This window comes from Ambystoma mexicanum, chromosome 5q (assembly GCF_040938575.1).
Source record: "Ambystoma mexicanum isolate Mex_15411 chromosome 5q, UKY_AmexF1_1, whole genome shotgun sequence".
Classification (NCBI taxonomy): Eukaryota; Metazoa; Chordata; class Amphibia; order Caudata; family Ambystomatidae; genus Ambystoma; species Ambystoma mexicanum.
In genome coordinates this window covers 923,883,204-923,901,591 of record NC_090933.1, presented here as the reverse complement: position 1 = coordinate 923,901,591, position 18,388 = coordinate 923,883,204, and the positions used below count along the sequence as shown (strand labels likewise).

General features: G+C 45.5%; 1 protein-coding gene across 1 annotated transcript in view; it reads right to left on the bottom strand.

Moving 5' to 3' along the window:
- The window catches only part of SPAG1 (sperm associated antigen 1), a 1,725,603-nt gene that overhangs the window by 506,757 nt on the left and 1,200,458 nt on the right, over nucleotides 1–18,388 (bottom strand). The window contains exons 11-12 of the mRNA XM_069621435.1: nucleotides 16,529–16,930; nucleotides 16,078–16,177 (exon numbers count right to left, since the gene is read on the bottom strand). Of these exons, the coding sequence (XP_069477536.1) occupies nucleotides 16,078–16,177; nucleotides 16,529–16,930 (502 nt within the window). The remainder of the gene's footprint in view (nucleotides 1–16,077; nucleotides 16,178–16,528; nucleotides 16,931–18,388) is intronic.

The window sequence follows — 18,388 nt, the reverse complement described above, 5'->3', positions numbered from 1 at the left end:
GGCATCCCTCAGTCGGGTTCACATTTGCCTCCACAATTTGTCAAAGACTTTCGACTGTACAAGGGGTTTGACTTGACCCTCGAATGCCTACTGACACCTCAGACTGGCCTCCCCTGAGGACCTCAACGTTGGCCTCCCTCAGTCAGGCTCAGAACAACAACTCACTGTGGGCATCCCTCCGTTGGGTTCACACTTAACACAGTTCACAATCTCCCTGAATCACCGGCTGTGTTGACTTTGCTGCATTGGCTTTGTAGCTGGAGCCAAGGATTTCGATGAGGCGTGGGTCACCTCTTTTCGGTTCTCACGGTTCACAAAAGAAGGTTTCCCTCAGCTGGGTTCAAGCCTTCTCTCTTCCAGCACACTTCACTAAGAAGGCTTCCCTCAACACGGCTAGAGCCTCCTTTCGAAGTTCACAATTTAGCATAACAAGGTTTTTGGGACTTCTGGTCCCAGAATGCACTGGGGTTATTTTGCTCCCACTTCATAGCTCCCAAAATGGCTTTTTCAGGCACGGGGAGCTGCAGAAGCTCAAAGGGGATGTTAGTTGGAGTTCAGGGCCTCTCCCTCTGCCCCTCAGAGACCTGGGTTTGCCTGGCTTGCCCAGGGGAGGAGTTTTGCTTGCTGTGGTGGTGTTGCCAGGCAACCCCAGCTGACCCTGGTCTTGCCTTCTGGAAGTACAGCTCCATCCTCCAGACTGCAGTCTCCTCTCAAATAGCAGGGGCAGTGTTTGGGCGGTTTTCTCCTCCTCCAGGTCTCCCAGGGTCTCTGCAGCTCACTAGGGTTTTCTCCTTCTCTCTGGCACCTTCCTGCATCCCTGACTCACTCAAAGTGTGCTCTGCTGCTCCGCCTTTTATACTTCCTGGGAGTAGTGATTACATTCAGGTGTGCAAGGTTGTGAAGGTAAGCCTGACTTTGCCTGGCCTCATTAGTGGTACAGTCTGATCTAGAAAGGGGAGAGTGTCTTCTGTGTCCGTGGTTCTCTGTTGGTAATCCTCATCCTCCTCCCAATCTCTCTCCTCCTCGTCTGAGTGGTTTTAGGGAAAAACAGTGAGGAGGGATTATGGGAGTTGTAGTTTTTCCGAAGAATATTGGAAAAACCATGTGGATTTTCGTCAGAGTGAGCGGGGTAACTACAGTGTTGTGTACAAATGGGTTGTTGACATACGTATACCATAATGGCAGAGGGGACGTCGGGTAGGGATGTACTGGAACGGGGGAAAATACAGTCTCGCCCAAGGGCGTTCCTCCCCTGTCTTCCAGGCTCTCCTTCCCAGGTGATCCTCCCTCTCTTTTATGCCCCCAGGGTTGGGACCCCAAGAGTGATGGCCCTTCCCTGGTGACCTGAGTCAGGGATCCCCAAGAATAGCATGGGAGAAATGCCTCGGGTTTCTCACAATACCATGTGTCACCCTGCGATACCCCCCCCCCATTCCAGGTCCTGAGCTCTCTCCCTAATGATCCTCCTACAGTACACCATCCACAGGATTGGGATCAGAAAGCGTCTGTCCTGGCTGTCTGGGAGGAGATTCCAGGCAGGGTTTTAGTTGGGGATCCATAAGATTCTCCACAATACTAGTGGATATTAATAGAAGTGCGCTATTTGTTGCCCTTAACGCAAAACAAAACTTCTTCTGAATATGTTCTCTTGTTGGGCAAATCCCACCAAATATGACTCATGGACCCTATTTCACCACACACACTTAAACATTCTGCTGGGGTGGATGGGAACATTTTATACAAACTTCCCTGAAGTAAAACTAAATAAAACCACTTGTTGGAGCCACATTTTTCTGTGTCAAATTTACCATTGCTCGGCTTTCCTACAGTTGCAAGAGTACTAAAGCCCTAAAATGAAGGATAAAATGGTACATTTGAATACACAATTGTCAAATAGCGAGTGTGAGTTTAGAATAAACTATCAATATATGTCATTTTCAAACTCATAGTACGAAGGTGTGCACAGAGCCTCAAAACTTAGAGGATATGTGCTGCCAGCAGCCTTAGACAAAATGGATCCACTAAAAACTGACCACTACACTAAACCCCAAACGCAATGATGTCGGATCCACATTTTTATACCTCTGAAGGCACTAGGAGATCATGGAATTTAAAAGGAATCAGTGATCAGGTTGGGATTATTCTGCTTCAAAGGCATTTTTTCTGTTCATCTTTGATAAGAAAGAAACTCCAACAATGTCATCCCTTTTGCTATAATTATTACTGGTAAGAAAAACAGCAACAATCCTGGTTTAAAAAGGAAGGGTTACTCATTGTAGTGACTACTGTACTCCTAGTCTAGTGACTACTGTACTCCTAGACCAATGTCCCCTTTCCTCCATACTTACGCGAGTTCCTGCAGAGCGAGGACAGGAACTGACTCATAGCAAGCCCAGTGCGCTTCCCCTTTAAGAATTTAGAGAGTGTGGAGGCGGGCCACATTCACACAGCGCGACCCCGCCCATAACCCAGCCTCCTGCACTCCTTCCCCTCAGTCCCTTGATCCACAGAGAGGACGAGCTGGAGGATGGGCAAATGGACGAAAGGGGACATAGGACTAGGAGTAAAGTAGTCAGTACGGTGAGTAACTTTTCCTTACTCCTATGTCCTGTCCCCTTTCTTCCACACTTCTGTAACAATACAAAGCACTAATATTACCCACTCAGGATGTAACTAAAATGAAGCAAATATGTTCCTTAGGACTACCTGTCCAAATTGTGCATTGGATAAGGAGCAGGAATCCAGCACATGTTTGCAAAAGGCTGAAGGTAATGCCCAAGTGAAGTGGTTGGCTTTGCAGATGGTCTCCATGGGCACGTGGTGCTGAAAAGCTAACGACATGCTTTTTGCTTTAGTTAAATGTGCATGTAGAGCATGAGGGAGTGACTTGCCTTGAAATTTGTAAGCATGGGATAAGCAAGAGACAATCCATCTAACAAATGTGGTTTTAGATGTTTGTTTGCCACGATTTACTCCTCCTAATGGGGAAAATCTGTCCAATGACCTATGACGTCCAATCATCTCGAGATGGAAACTCAATGCCCTTCGATCATCCAGGTAGTGTAAGGTACCATCGTCTTTGGATTGCATATCCGGAAAGAACAAAGGCAACGCAATTTCCTGGTTTACATGAAAAGTGCAGGAGGATCACCTGGATGAGGGGTCTTTGGGGAGTGGAGGTGGGACACCGGACGGCGAGACGTGGGATCCCCTTCCCTGAAACACCTTTTCCTCATGCTACCTGGTAGGATACTTAGGAACCCAACCCCACCACCCCCCGACATGAACACATTCTCACAGACAGCTCACTGCGAGAGAAAACAAACTAAAACCCAAGCCATATACCTGACATGTCCCAACACAATGGTCAGGCAGAGACAGCCAATTACTGATCATTACACACACCTGACTTCCATCACACTTCCCACACGGATAAAAGACGGAGCACAAAATACACGCTGAGCAAGCCAAAGCACACGAGGAAGCAGCCGTTCCAAAATGGCAGTTTAATACGAGAAGAAAGACGGCAGGACCGGAAAGGGTTGCAAGGGGGGGGGTGCCCTTAACCTTTCCAGAGAAGGACTGTTACCTTCATGAGCCTTCCAGCATAAGAAACATAAGACCTTGATCTAAAGCTGGAGAAACCTGCATTGTGTGTCGGAAGTACCCGAGGCTCTCCCGCATCAATAACCAAGGTGGGGACGAGCGTTTGCCACCATGGTACTGTCCTTGGCTACTACAACAAAGCAGCGCCAGTAAAGTCAGCACAGCCGGTGAGTCGGGGAGATTGATACCAGACCCATCTGTGTTAGAGCCAAGGTTGCAAGCAGCAACATTGGATAGAGAAATCAGAAGAGAACAGTGTGAAGCGTATGTAATGAGCGACGCAAATAATTAAACAGCAGATGAGTGACTGAACTTTTGAAGCCAAGACTGATACCGTAAACAGAGTGGTCCGGCGCCACTTGGGTGCTCATTCGAAGGTCTGTTAGGTATCCAACTGAGAGGTGGCAAAGGTAAAAAGGAATTGTGAAATCGAAGGGGTCCTGCAACCGGTCAGGCTAAACCCTGTGCACATTAGAAAGTCTTCGATAGTTGATACTCACTGAAATTGGTTCGAACCTGGCTGAGGGAGACTAATTGGGTAAGAGGAAGGATCTGCGCCCGGTTGAGGGAGACTGTACAAGGAAGGATCTGAGCCTGGTGAAACTTGAGTCATGCGAGAAAGGATATTCAATGAACATTGTAAAAGGGGATCTGAGCCCGGAAGAGGGGGATCCAAAGTAACGATTGCTGTATTAAAGGGACCTGAGCCCGGCTCAGGGGTGATCCAGGGTGAAGAGTGAATCACCCAAATTGAATACTTGTAAGAGGAAAATAACTATTTGTTTTGGTACATCAGGCCCTCTGAATCAAGAGACTTTGATAAGTAAAGAGACTTGGGTACAGAAGGCCCTGATGCTAGTGATTGAACTGAATCCTTGTGTCGAAGAAGACAGAGATTGTGCTACGCTCAGGTGAACGCATTGTCCTGTTCTGAAAACGTGGGAAAGGGAGGCCAACGGCTTGAACATCCTGGCATATAATTTTTGGGAACTCTTCTTTCTTTTTCATAAACACTACCCCCACACTATTTGTATTTAGAGTTAAGGATTGGCAATAGGTTTTTTTAGTGTAGGCCCTTTTATTTTGACAAAGACACCACTAGGACTGCGTTATTATTTGATGTTCGTAGCTTGCTCCCATCTGTAGATTTAGGATTAGATAGCTCGTTCATCATACCCTTGTTGAAGTTCAATAAACACCCGTGAACTGTGGTCACTTGTGTCTGTCTTACTGCCATGCCATGCCTTCCTTAGATCCCCTTAAGTGGTGCTTGATCATTGGATTCGCCAAACAGACTAACCTATCTCTATTACAGAGGTAAGCCCCAATCACTGAGAGCTATGTCCTGTATAATGATACTGGAGTATTTGTTTGAATCAGACTAGATAAGAAGTAAAGTCCATCTGCCATAAGCAGCAGGTCTGAGAATCAATCTTTGGGGCTAATGCTGGACTTACAGAAGAAGCTCTGTTTGAGTTAAGTTTCTCAATTTCTGCAAGACCCTCAGAATCAGAGGAAGAGGGGGCAATGTGTAAGCGAAAAGGTAGTTTGTTGGTATCAATAAGAGTCCCCCAGTGACCCTGGCCCTTGTCCCTTCCGGGGAGGCATTCGCTGTTACACTCCGTTGTGAAAAGGTCCATCGGAAGGTGGCCTTTCAAAGCAAGCATCTCTCTGAAAACTTTTTTGCCGAGTTCCCATTTATGGTTGGCAGCTGTTCTCCTGCCTGAGCATTTTCTGCCCTCACCAGGTGAGCTGCCTGCACTGAGATGTTGTGACTCAGTGCCCATTTCCTAAGATGAACCGCCAGAGAGCAATGCTTCGGGAACTTGGTACCTCCCTGTTTGTTGATGTAGTACAATGTAACAACATTGTATGTCAAGATCATCAATATTGCGCCTGTAAACACTTGTGTATAGGCGCGTTATAAATGCCATATCATATCAAGTAGGAATGCATGAAGGGCTAGAAACGCTGCTTTCAGCTCCACAAAGCTCATGTGCTCCTGTGCATCCTGTGGGTTCCACTTTTTGTGAATCTGCCGCCCTTTGAGGGTCACTCCCTATCCTGAGACAGATGAGTTTCATTATGGTGAACTGTTGAGGAATGCCCTGAAAAGCCGTTCCAAACCGCATGTTGTTGATGTCAGACCATTACTGTAGGTCTTACTTCAGCTGTATGGGAATGTGTACTGGTGCCGTTAGAGGGTCTGACAGCTGTAAAGGCATCATGAAGCAAGACACAGATAATAGATTGAAAGGTTCAAATAAAAAATTGTTTATTAACTCACATGTCAGGATGGTTGAAGGCCTAACTTGCTGTATACTAAGGTGGGATTCCCCTACCTAAAGAAACGAAGGATAGCCTGAGTCAGGAGGTTCAATTTATAGGTTTGTGTGTCCAAAACCTAAACAACTAAAGTCAAACAATGTGCAGGGATGTCAGCAATAAAATAAATAGTGTTGCAAAGAAAGTTCTGAGCTTCTTCCAGTTCTGGGCTTACTTTCCAGCTCCACTTCCCCAGCTTAAAAACAGTGCCGTAAAGTCTCAAAAGGAATCTCAGGGCGAGCTTCCCAAAGACAACACAGTTCAAAAGCCGTCTCAAAATTCTCCTGTCCCAAGACACCAGTTTGCTCAGGTTGCCAACTTGCACTTAAGGTCAGTCTCTCAATATTCACAACAATTCCAGGTCACCTTTACACTCCTAGTTATGGATATTTCATACACATTGCATTCTTCTGCTTCACTTCGGCAATCTCTTTCAGGCTCTTGTAATTACTTTCTGTATATTCCTTTGGCTTTCACAGTTAGGGTATACCTAGTCTAGGCACAGTTTGTTGGACCACACTGTCCAGCCATTATATGTCACACAACCGGTCACCCTAGGCTCACTTGCCCACACAGGTTCTTCTGTAGCTGCACCCTTGTTCTGACTCGCACTCACTTGGCTCTCTCTGCCAGCTTTTTGGCCTTGTCACAACGTGTTTCACTCTTTGCCAGTCTCTTCACTTTGCCACCATGAGCTCAGTTATGCAGTTAACTTTGTGGTACTCTTTTCCCTTCATCGCGTTGCTTTCACACTCCTTAGCAATGCTCCATTCTTGCTTTACATTGCATGTCATTAGCTTCGCTCTTAACTTGCAATATATGGTGTTCGCTTTTCACACCAACTTTCCGTTTGCACATTGGTTTATTAAAAGCTTTCATTTGCTCAGCAAAAGCTTTCATTCAGTTCGGTATTCAATAGCTTCCAGTTCTTGTTTGCTCACACCTCGAAGTCATCATCAAAAAACATTTACTTTGGTTCACAGGATCTTGTACTTTAATTATCGTTTATTCAGCATTCCCTTTTTGCCACAGGAGTGCCCCAGTTCGAGTGATCCCTTTTCCTCACTCACCCGTCTCCGACGTCTCCTCTGGGTAGCTGTCACCTCCTGCTCTGATCCGCGTACATGTCCTTGGTGGACAGTGAGGCCCGCTTGCAGTTTGCGGCTCTCTCTTTCTGTTTGGGTCTCCGCCAGCTCCACTCTCGTCCCGGTGATGGTGTCTGTGACTTACAATGACTGGATCTCTTCTGCGGCTTTTGCTCTGCCCTTCCTGGCACCACAGTTTCTCACCCACTTTCACTGCCATCCTAGTTTCCCAACAGGACCACCCTTGACTGCCTAGTACTCTGCAGGGTTTCTCCATATGCAGGTCTGCCTGCTGGTCTCTGTGCATTCTGACCACCTTTTATAAACCTGAAACCGGTTAATAGGTTGTAGGTGAGAGTCTTTAGGCTCAATTGCCTGGCCCCAATAAGTGAGACATTCTGGATATGCCGGACCCTTACACCAGTCTGTAGGCCTCTTCCTCGTCTCAATACTGCAATGGTGAAAGGATCTGTTAGTGTGCATTCCTCTTAGTCGCCTCTTCTTTGTCCAAGTACTGCCAAGGGGATGTTGGTTCTCAATTGGAAAAGGGGGATAACATGTCTCGCCTGTGGATATCCCCCCCCAAACCCCATGGACCCTCCACCCAGGTGATCCTCCCTCGCATCTCCACCCCCAGGGTCCGGATGCAAAAGTGATGGCCTTTCACTGGCCATCTGAGAAGAGGATTCAAGGGGATTAGATGTGAGGACACCCTCTGGTTTCTCAAACAACCCTGAACACTGAAACATTCTGACCAATTTCAAAGCCAGAATTACACAATTTGCCAGCCAAGGAAGCCTGGACAGTCCCCTACACGTACTTTCCAAGGATTATGCAATTGCATTTTCTCTTTCAACACAGAGTCCCATTCATGTACTTCACATGGCTCCCAAAATAAAATTGGTGTCCAACCTTCGAATTGAGCCATGGCCAGCACCTATTACAGACCACATCAACGTCCATCTTTCAGGTAAGGCGTGCTGTATTAACCCTGTTACTGAAGAAATCAACAAAGGCCCCATAAGTTAATTACCAGACAATATTTCAACTTCTACTCCCAATCAAGATAATGGAGGCCCAAATCACATCCCACCGCTAAGATTGCGGAAAAGCAAATAACATCATTCTTTATGAACAGTCAGTAATCTGAGGGCCCAGAGGCCACAAAAATCGCATTTGCTGACACCAGGTAGGGTGACCTTGCATTTTTCCACTGGAGAGCCAAAAAGTCCATGAAATTCCTAAACCTGTCGACAGCATATGATAGCACCTGGCAACATGGTCTGGTGTTTCAGGCACTGACCTAGACTGAATAGGACTATTCCCGTCAACCAGAGAAGGCCGATCATCAGAATCAGTACCAATAAAATGCCAATACAAACACTGGTGGTGTACCCTTAAGTTCCTCAATATCATCACTTCTTTAAGTTGTGTGATCACTGGCTTTGATAATCGCACAGCAGTAACTGCAGTTTCAAACATATTTGGATGAAACAGAGGACCATTTCAGCCTGGGTGACAATGCAGCTAAATAAGAAAACCAAGCGCCTATTACACAAAAAACCATAGGATGAAAAACAGATTTCTGATTAAACAGCAGTGAACCAAAATAATGGTGATCGAGATCCCAGAAGAGAACACACACACACCCATTTTCATGGCCCCAGCAGCAGAGAAAAGACCCCACTCCTGCACCAAAGTGAAGAATTAGTATGTGGTGGTCTAGTGCGGCACAGATCACTACTCTCAAAATGTCACAACTATTGCGTACAACACCAACTGTCAAAATCATGATGTGAAGAAGTATCATCCCAATCTTATGGGTGAATCACAGTAAGAAACGCACTGGTGCAATCAAGACTACATTATGGCAAATATCCAGGTCAGGACTCCAACAAACGATTCAGAATCTCCAGAGACCACAAGACGAAGAGTAAACTTGAACATTAAGCAACTGGATATGGGCATGTGTTTGAAGGAAATCCAAGGACTTACATTTTTAACACTTTACACAGTCTACAAAACAAATCCCAAAACAGTCCCAAAATCACTGCAGCAGTTGGTCCCCAAATACATACCCTACAGCAGTGTGCCAGATAAGATTTTCAAGTGGGTGTATTTTACTCCCTATTTTTAGAAGTTGGTAGTAAAATGTTTTTTAGGGAGTAAAAACATGAGTTCTGTCCCCAAAGGGAGTATTTTATAAACAAGTAAAAATATGTTCAGCTGTAAAACAGAAAGATTTTTGTGAGAAATACTTCTTTGCACCTAGGTATTCATGCATATTAACAGATAAATTTGACCTCTTCTATAATTATAGTAGTTTCTTCCCGTGGTACTACACAAACTACTGGTCCAAACACAACCTTGGATCTGTTTGGGTGAGAGCAGGGGCATAAGCGCATATGTGTCCATTTGCCATTTTTTTTATTCAGAGCATTTCTACTCCCTATTTTTATTTTTGGGGAGTATTTGCCTATTTTTAGGGAGTAAAAGTGGCTGACACCCCTTATATGTAGGGCTGCCCTACAGAAATCAAAAGTTGCCAAGCACGAAACAGATCATCCAACCAGCACCAATCAATAGATGCTCAGAGACAGAATGGAATGTTTCACCCGCAGGTGGTAGGGTAAGGAATTAGTCGGAATTCTTCTTCATCTGCCAGAATAGAATACTGGAAATTCTGCTTTTCGCCCCATGCGCTGCAGGAAAGAAGGCAAGGCTTGGCTAACAGGAAGGGAATTCTTGGACAATACACAAACTGTGGTCACCCCGATCAGCAGGCAATCTCCACCCTCCATGGTTGGGTGAATCTCCAGCTGCTCTATTCAATCAGAACCTTTGGGTGACAATGGCAATTTAAGTAGGGATATGGAGTTAGAGGGGTCGAATGGTTGCCTATTCAAGGATTTCATCTGCAGTGCATCAAGTATGTTTATTTGCCCACCCATAGCAGTGATTATCAAACTCCTTAAAACTGTATATGAGGCAGCTACCAGCGCCTACAGTAAAGTCATTAAAGACAACCGAACAAGCCCCTTCTTGTGGTAAAAAGGGACCTGGCATTATCAACACTCACGCAGGACCAGTGTGACTGATATGAAGATCTGACATGGCTAATGATTTAGTTGACTCTGTGCTATACCCTTCCAACCGGAGGGCACTCATTTGGTTCTTAACAAATATTTTGAAGCACTGTGAAAAGGCACAAGGGCAAAATATCAACGTGTTATACAACATTCTAATACATTAAATAGGTCTGAGGGATAGTAAAAGAAATTCTGAAAACATACAAAGACCCTTCAATCATCACAAACCAGCCTGGCATCTCTGCTCAAATCCATTGACAACAACCTACTGAGATGAGAGCAGTAACCATGAAAGCCAGAGGGGGACTATACGAACACCCTCCTTGACTTGAACTTATAAACAAACTGAAAACTATTTTATTCACAATGGCCACCCCACAAACAAACAGATTTAGCCAATGTACACAAACTATATTTTGATTGGATTGCTTTGTACCTGTCTGGTCAATACTTCATCTCTTGGACAAACAGCACCTCCTCTACCACATCTGCTAGTATGGGGTTTTCAAAGGTCAGTCCAAGATGGTAATCTCTTCACACTTTAAAATTCACTCAGAAAACGTGTCTGTTATTTCGCCTACCAAGCACTTATTCATCAACACCCAAATTATAATTTGTGTCCACTTCCATTCCTGAACTAGCAACTTGCTGCTCCAAAAGTCGTTGGCCCACCCGTTCCCAGGTAGCACTCTGTTCCCCGCTATCCATTTCAAATGTGTCTCCCCCAGTTCCCTGTTCTATGCCTTTTCTTCCTGATGTGCACCACCCATTCCTCAAGGCTTACAAACTTTGGTCACATTTTAATAGCTACCTTAAACACCAATATTTCATCACCTCCGCTGCCACGGCAGCTCGGCTAAACCTACTAAACATTTGGAAAGTTCACCTGCACATCAGCATTCCCTCCACTAAAACCAGGATTTTAACTCTCATCCTCAGCAGGTTACACTATGGTTACGTCCTTCTGTTATTCTTTCTGTTCCCTTGAAGTACATAACTTGTCAGCCCATACTCGTCAATCTCTCACATTTTTTACCCATATATCCGCCCATCATCTCTGAAACCCTATTCACTCTTCAAATTCTGCCTTAGTCTCTATATCTGTGAACTGCCACCACACCCACCTAGCAAACTGGATCTCCCAATACTCTCCACCTTGCACTCTGCTAACTCAAACACTGCGCTACTTGCTGTTCACTACCCACCTTATATTGCCTTGTGATCCAGCTCCTTTACACCTCCTTCACTACAACAGGAACGGCCAAGACTAAAATTAAGAGTACTCATTTTGTACAGCACTTCAAGATCGTTATCACGAAGCACTGCCTATGCCAGGAAGGGGCACCCAAGATGTACAAATAGCTCATCCGACCCTCTCCCCAGTAATGCTGGACCTTATTTCCACCTGTACATCCTTTTGAAGTACGACATATAATTAAATGTGAATCTAGCTCCAGTATATGTGCAAATACTTAAATGAACAAGCAGTTCTTGAGGCGTGTTGCGAGGAAAACAGGAATACACTTAGTGGGCTAATTCTGTCAGCCTAGCTTGCCGATGCACATTCCAAACTGTGAAGCGACAAACCAGGTGGCTGACAAGTGTGTGCTAAGAATATGCATATCATGTTCACTGTGCCCCTTTTTATAGTAACCCTGTGTCATGTAATCCTGCTGGTCAATGTGTATAAATATGAAGACTTTGTGACAGAAGGCAGAGGTATGGACGAAGCATTTGCTGTCTTTTTTGCTCTCCGTTTAAACGCATTCTGAATGAATAAACCTTTGACTGCCAAATAGCGCTGTGCCGGTATCTCATTCTCTTGGTGTGTGTCCACAAGCGGGCATTGTGGATGGATTATTTCCCACAAAATGGCCCCCACACATGGGGCCTCGTCTCGGATAGGATGCAGTTGGCCAGTGTGCCACAGTCGGGGAACAAGCAGTGGATGGCGAAAGGACATGGGGCACACTGCAAGAGGTGGACAGAGGTTTCCTGCAGCCACGGATTTCCCCGCCAGCTGATTTCCTCGACACGCTGATCCTCCGTGACCGAGGTCCCCATTTGCTGGACAGAGGGAAGCCAGCACAGACAACTGGGTGAGACCGTTCTGAGTGCAGTATGTGTATGATGTGATGAGCATGCTATGATGTATTATGGATGAATCAAGAAATAAGCGTGTAATGTTGTGTTGTCTTGGGAGCATTATGTTAAATGAGCCATATAGAAATACACCTTGTGTACACAAATTGAAACCATGGGTAGTTCATGCCCTAAAATGATGTGTTGTGGGCTGAAATGTTGTACGGCTCATTCCAGTGCTCTGGAACAGCATGTTCTGACTCCCCGCAAGGTACGCCGGGGTGGGAATTGATGATTAAAAAGGGCTTAGCAGTGGTGGTGTTCTTGCTCGAATGGCATAAATACACGGCCACCAACTCAGAGCTACAGTTTCCTGTGCATGGATCTTTTGACCTCGAAAAATTGTGTACCTAAGAGAAGCATTAGCCGCTAAAGGTGATAAGGCAATTAGACCCTTGACATGGGAAACATATAGACAATGGGAAGATTATGCAAGACAAAAATGTATGCGAGAAGCACAGATTAAAAAACAAACCGCAATCAGAAAAAGACAAAGCGTGCATATATGACCATTAAGAGATGAAAAGGAATTGGGAAGAGGGAGACTGACGATATGAGTATTAAGAGTGTATGTAGCCAAGGCTTGCCCCTCAGCCCCGACACCTGAATCAAGAGTGACCTTAGAGGATGAGACAGGCCCGGTGTTAGAATGTTTAATGGTTAAAAGTTCCCCCCACCCCTTATCAGGTACTTGGTGATAAGGCGCTCTCCTCGCCACCTTGTGCCCACAGGATTACAACCCACAGCGCGGAAACCACAGAAAGGGTGGTGTTAGCATGGAGCAAAAACCAGGTAGAAGGAGTAGAACAAGCCAAAGTATACGTGCCCCAGCAACGAGATATGCTTATATTCACAATAGTGCTGGAACTAACTAGGCAAATGTGGCTGTTACATAAAAAGGTGATTGGGGAGGACGAAGTGCACCCCTCCTGAGCGATTATAAGGACATACAGCAAGTACTCCAGGAGTGAAAGCTTGATTCAGACTCCTGTCCAAAGGTTGTGTCGAAATTCCTATTTTGGATCATAAATGCCCCAACAAAGTCCATGGTAACTCAAATGTTTCCTATGAGAGAAGTGCCTGGGTTTGATGCGGATAACCCCACACCCCAGGTACACGTACCATGGAACAGAATGGAGTTACTATCTTTTACTAAAGATTACCCAGATATCAGGCAACATCCAGAGCAGTGGTATACCCAGACTGACCATGTTTTAAAGACAGGTCTGCTAACTCTTGGTGATATAGATCAACTGTTCTCATGTATACTGCTGGCAGACATACGGCACCGATGTAGAATACAAGACAGTTTAAATCCTGTCATGAAGGGGAATGAGCTGACCTTGGCAGAGAGTGACAGGGGGAAGACTGGGGAATTGTCCAAAGAAATAATAACTCTTCCAGCACTGCTGATAACGCGTATCCAGCAAGTGGTTGCCCGCTAGCAAATTAATTGGGATAAGCTGACCGCTTGCAGGCAGGAAGGTGGTGAGTCAGTTAAAAAATATTTTTCACGAAAGGAATAAAAGCTTTTACCTCGTTTAGTGGGATGGATCTGTCTACTGCAGAGGGGCAAAAGGCGTTCTGTTCCCATTTTGTTGAAGGGTTATTACCTCGCTTAAAAAATGACATTCAGACATACGAGGCAACCTGGCCAACCCAAAGTGCTACTCAAATATGGACCATGGCTAGGTATTATGCAAATTGCCATGCTAAAGACAAAGACGAAAAGGAAAATAAAATGAGGATTAGCATTAATGCAGCAGGCTTTTCCCTAAAGAGGTAGGGGAAGCATGCACATGCAGAGAGGAAGAAGCATGTACAGAGGAAGAGGAGAAATTGCACCAACAGGTGGTGCAACACTAGTGGGCACGGGTTGTCACTATCGTAAGGCTGAGGATAATTGGATCCGAGAATGTCCACTAAGGAGAAGAGGTTGTGGACGATCATGGAGTCACAGCATATCAAGGGGAGCATTTATAAAGGCTGATGGCGGCATTCAAACGAATAGTGGGGCACCTGAAGTGAATAGTGGCCAGCTCAATTATTTTGACTCACAACATGGTCAGCAGTATTTGGCTATGGAATAGTATGTGGACGACTATACTGTGGTTGACTATTTCTAATAGGGCTGCCCAGGAGAGGGAAAGGGTGTGTGTATGCCGGTAGATCCAAAGGGACCATTTGTTGAAATAGCAGTACATGGCAAGCGGGCTAAATGCCTGCGAGACACTGGTGCCTCCAACACATTGATATCCCACAAAATATTGCCTTCCATTTCCCTGTCCGGGAATATTAATACATCGGTGGGTTTCGCAAATGAACCTATTCAAAGTCCAATATCGGAACCAGTGTTAGTTACCATTGGTCCTATCTCATGTAAGGCTCTGCTGGTGGTCACGGACAAATGTGCTTTGAACTTGTTGGGCATGGAATTACTTAAGCGCTTGCATGCCGACATTTATTGCTTGCCTGATGGAGTATATTTGATGTGTTGTGCAGAGTCGTTCTCACTGAGCTCCGTTTTATAGTAACCATGTGTCATGTAATCCTGCTGGTCAATGTGTATGAATATGAAGTTTGTGACAGAAGGCAGAGGTATGGACGAAGCATTTGCTGTCTGTTTTGCTCTCAGTTTAAACGCATTCTGAATGCATAAACCTTTGACTGTCGAATAGCGCTGTGCCGGTATCTCATTCTCTTGGTGTGTGTCCACAAGCGGGCATTGTGGATGGATTATTTCCCACATAAACTGTTTGTATCGCACTCCTTTCATGTTAAAAATGTTTGCACTCCATCAGATGGTTCCACATTTCAACACTTTATGATCCGATTATAAAGTAGCCGGAAACATAAATGCTTCACCTATTGTTACTCTTGTGAAACCCTTCTGACGGAAGAACTAAGTTACTTCAATAACAATACGAACTATGTTTGTACGGTAAGGTCTATGCGCTTTTGTTAGCAGTCTCTAGTCACCCAGACTGCTATCTGGTGGGACATAAAGCACCCTTTTCCTGTACCTCCCATGATGCTAGCCATATACTAGGATGAGCAATGATCGGCATTCAAAAAGAAGATCAAATACAAGATCTACTGGAGGAGGGGTTGAAACACTAAGGGCACTTAAACATGCAACATGCTCCTTTTCGCACCAGTCACATAAATAATGAACAAATGCACATAAGTGAATGAATGGCACAATTTTTACAAAGGCATTAAAATCTATGCAACCAGATAAAATGCCACCTTTGTCCGACATTCTCAAAATGCCTTACCATCAGATGACAAGACTTGCTCTCGGGCACTCTTTGCCACGATTTAAATCAGCACTTGGATACCTAAGTGTTTACCAATGCTTGGCAAGTGTTTGAAAGAAACTTTAAACAGAATAGAATTATATAAAAGTCCTACTCAAGTTGATTCCATAGAAAGAGCAACAGACAATCAACTCCATTATTGGCACTTACATACACGTTACCAAATTCTGTGATAGCAGACGGCTCTCTCCCTGGCCGTCAGTTGCCCTACAAGCATTTAAGCAAATGGTAACCCGGTATTAGCCTCTATTTAAAAGAAAAATGGCAATTACATTAACAATGTAAGTTTTTTTTAAGACCCAGGTCTCCATAACAAGCCTGCCATCAGGCACACAAGTATCGATCAGCCTTTAACATCGCTCAGAAACATCAACATAAAATAACTTCTGGCATCAATATATGAATTGGAACCATTATGCTGATGAATTAGCAGAAACGAGGAAAATATGAAGGGTTGTTAGCCCCATAGTCATATATATGGCTGCCTTGCTCAGGCGACCGACAGCTTACCTGGTACAGTCTTCGATGCAGTCCCCGCAGTTGCCATCCTTCAGGTAGCATGCCGCTCTGTTGGAGTACAGGATGCTCAGCTCTTCCGGGATGGCCGTTCCTGAAACGATTTATAATTCATTGAGTAAAAATTAATTGGCAAATGCTCGTGTTACCAGAAAGCCACGGACGCTGCGTTTTCCGGGTTGCGCTGCAGTAATACGGTCTGCTGATGGTGCAGAGTCCTCGGGAGCCGGGGCTCCAGGAGAGCTGTGCAATGCCAACAGACATTGCCCCATAGGACCATGCAGCTGATCCCACGTCACATTGTTGCCCTCACACCCAGTTTTAAGCTGACACCCTGAGTCACCGAGCAGGAATTCGCCCGGTCATTTCCTGCCGGTTTTTCTTGCTGCTATCCAGCCGGTCGGCTCATATACACACACAAGTAGAGCAAGGCAGCAGCACTCACCCGGGTTTCGCAGGCTCTCGATGGCCTCCGAGTACTTGGCCACAGCCGCTCCGAATTGTCCGTGCTTGAAGAGCTCGTTGCCCTGGTCCTTGAGGGTGGCAGCTGTGGGGGGCAGCAGGCTGGTCGGGCCGTTCACGGCTGGCGGCGCTGCCCCGGCACCTGGGGCGGCAGGGCTCTGCTCCGGCCGCCTCTGGCAGGCGTTCCTCGCGTTGTCTGCCTCCTTTGGCGAGCCGCCTTTGTTCCCCCGGCCCGGCACATCCTTCCTGGGCCCGCTATCCCCGTCGTCTCTTTTTTTCCAAGCCGTGGGCTCCTCTTCCCGGCCGGGAAACTTTTTCTGAGCGTTGCCCATTGCACTCCTCTCCTCCTCCTCTGCGGTCTCTCCGCCCACTGGCACTCCGTCTCCTACGAGGAAGTAGAGCAGCTCAGTTAGTGTCTGCATCATCAGGAGCAACCAATGCTGCGAGGGGGAGGGGGAAGCAGCCGGTCAGACCTGCCCGGGGATCACTCAGCTCAGAGGGGCATACATCTACCACGGAAGCATTAATTATTACAGAAAATACCCCCCAGCGCCCACTCATCCTGTCTGTCTTACATTCAGAAGGGAGGCCGGTGAGCTGCACGAGTGTCTCTCACACTCCAATGCACTGTGTGCGCCAGCATTTCAGTCAACCTTGGGGATGTTGCATTGCGTGAGAAGCAAGCACCGGAAAACAAACATGCCGCACACTAAACACGAGCATATTATTCAATGTGTTTGTACTTAAAACATACGACTGTGTATAGTCAGGGAATTACTGTGACAATGTGTGTTTCAGTGATGCACTGTATCCTTGCCTAATGCCACAGGCGACGTTGATTCTGCAAGGATGCGCCACCACCTGCCCTTGGGTGAACTGCCCCTCCTTTGGCCACATATGTGTAGAGCACGATATATTCCTACGTACGAGGTGGTGCCTACCAATTGTCTTTGTTTCATGTATCAAGACCATATCTATGAGCATGTTTGTTAAAGCTTTATTTTCGGTTATATTAAATAAGAATTCACGATATATTAAAGTGTGAACAGATTGCACAATTCCTATTTTTTTGGATACGTTTCTCCAACGCAGACTTTCGTAAGATAATGTTGGGATGAATGGAGTTTATCCTAAAAGAAAGGATAGGTTCACAATGCATGCACCATGTTAATGTTATGATGAAGCAAGAATGCATGTGATATTGTTACAACGTTGCAGTTTCCTATGTATCTAGAATAGTTAATTGAGGTTGCTTGTTAAATGTTACTTTTAGTGTTACTTTGTCTCTAGTATGATACATTAAAATTTGCATAAAACTAGCAGCATAATAATGGAGCACGTTGTGCAACTTGCCGCAATGAGATTTAAAGTGCAGAGCTTCATACAAAGTGTGAAAATGCTCTTGAATGGGAAACCCATTATGAGAGGATGCAGTAGTTTTGAACACATGCTTATATGTATAAACATGCACACATGGGGAGATTGGATGCCATATATTTGAGCTGTGTATACTGAGGCCTGGTGTCCTGAAGGAACAGAAGGCCGTACAAAGGTGGGTCTGCTTCACATACGTTTATTTAAAACGCAGGCTCATCCACATGGATGTCTGCGAGGAACTGTCCGTTAACAGTCGCAAGGACCAACTGTCAAAGAGAGCAGGTGCACGCGATGGCATTCTAAAATAGAACGTGGATTGCCAATGCGTGCTAACCATGAGGATACCACTTATGTTCTGTCTTGCACATAGCAGGTGATAAAACATGAAACCGATAGTACATTATGCAATCATAGATGTATGCAATTCCAATACATGAAACTGGGAAGAAAATAATAAATGCATGGA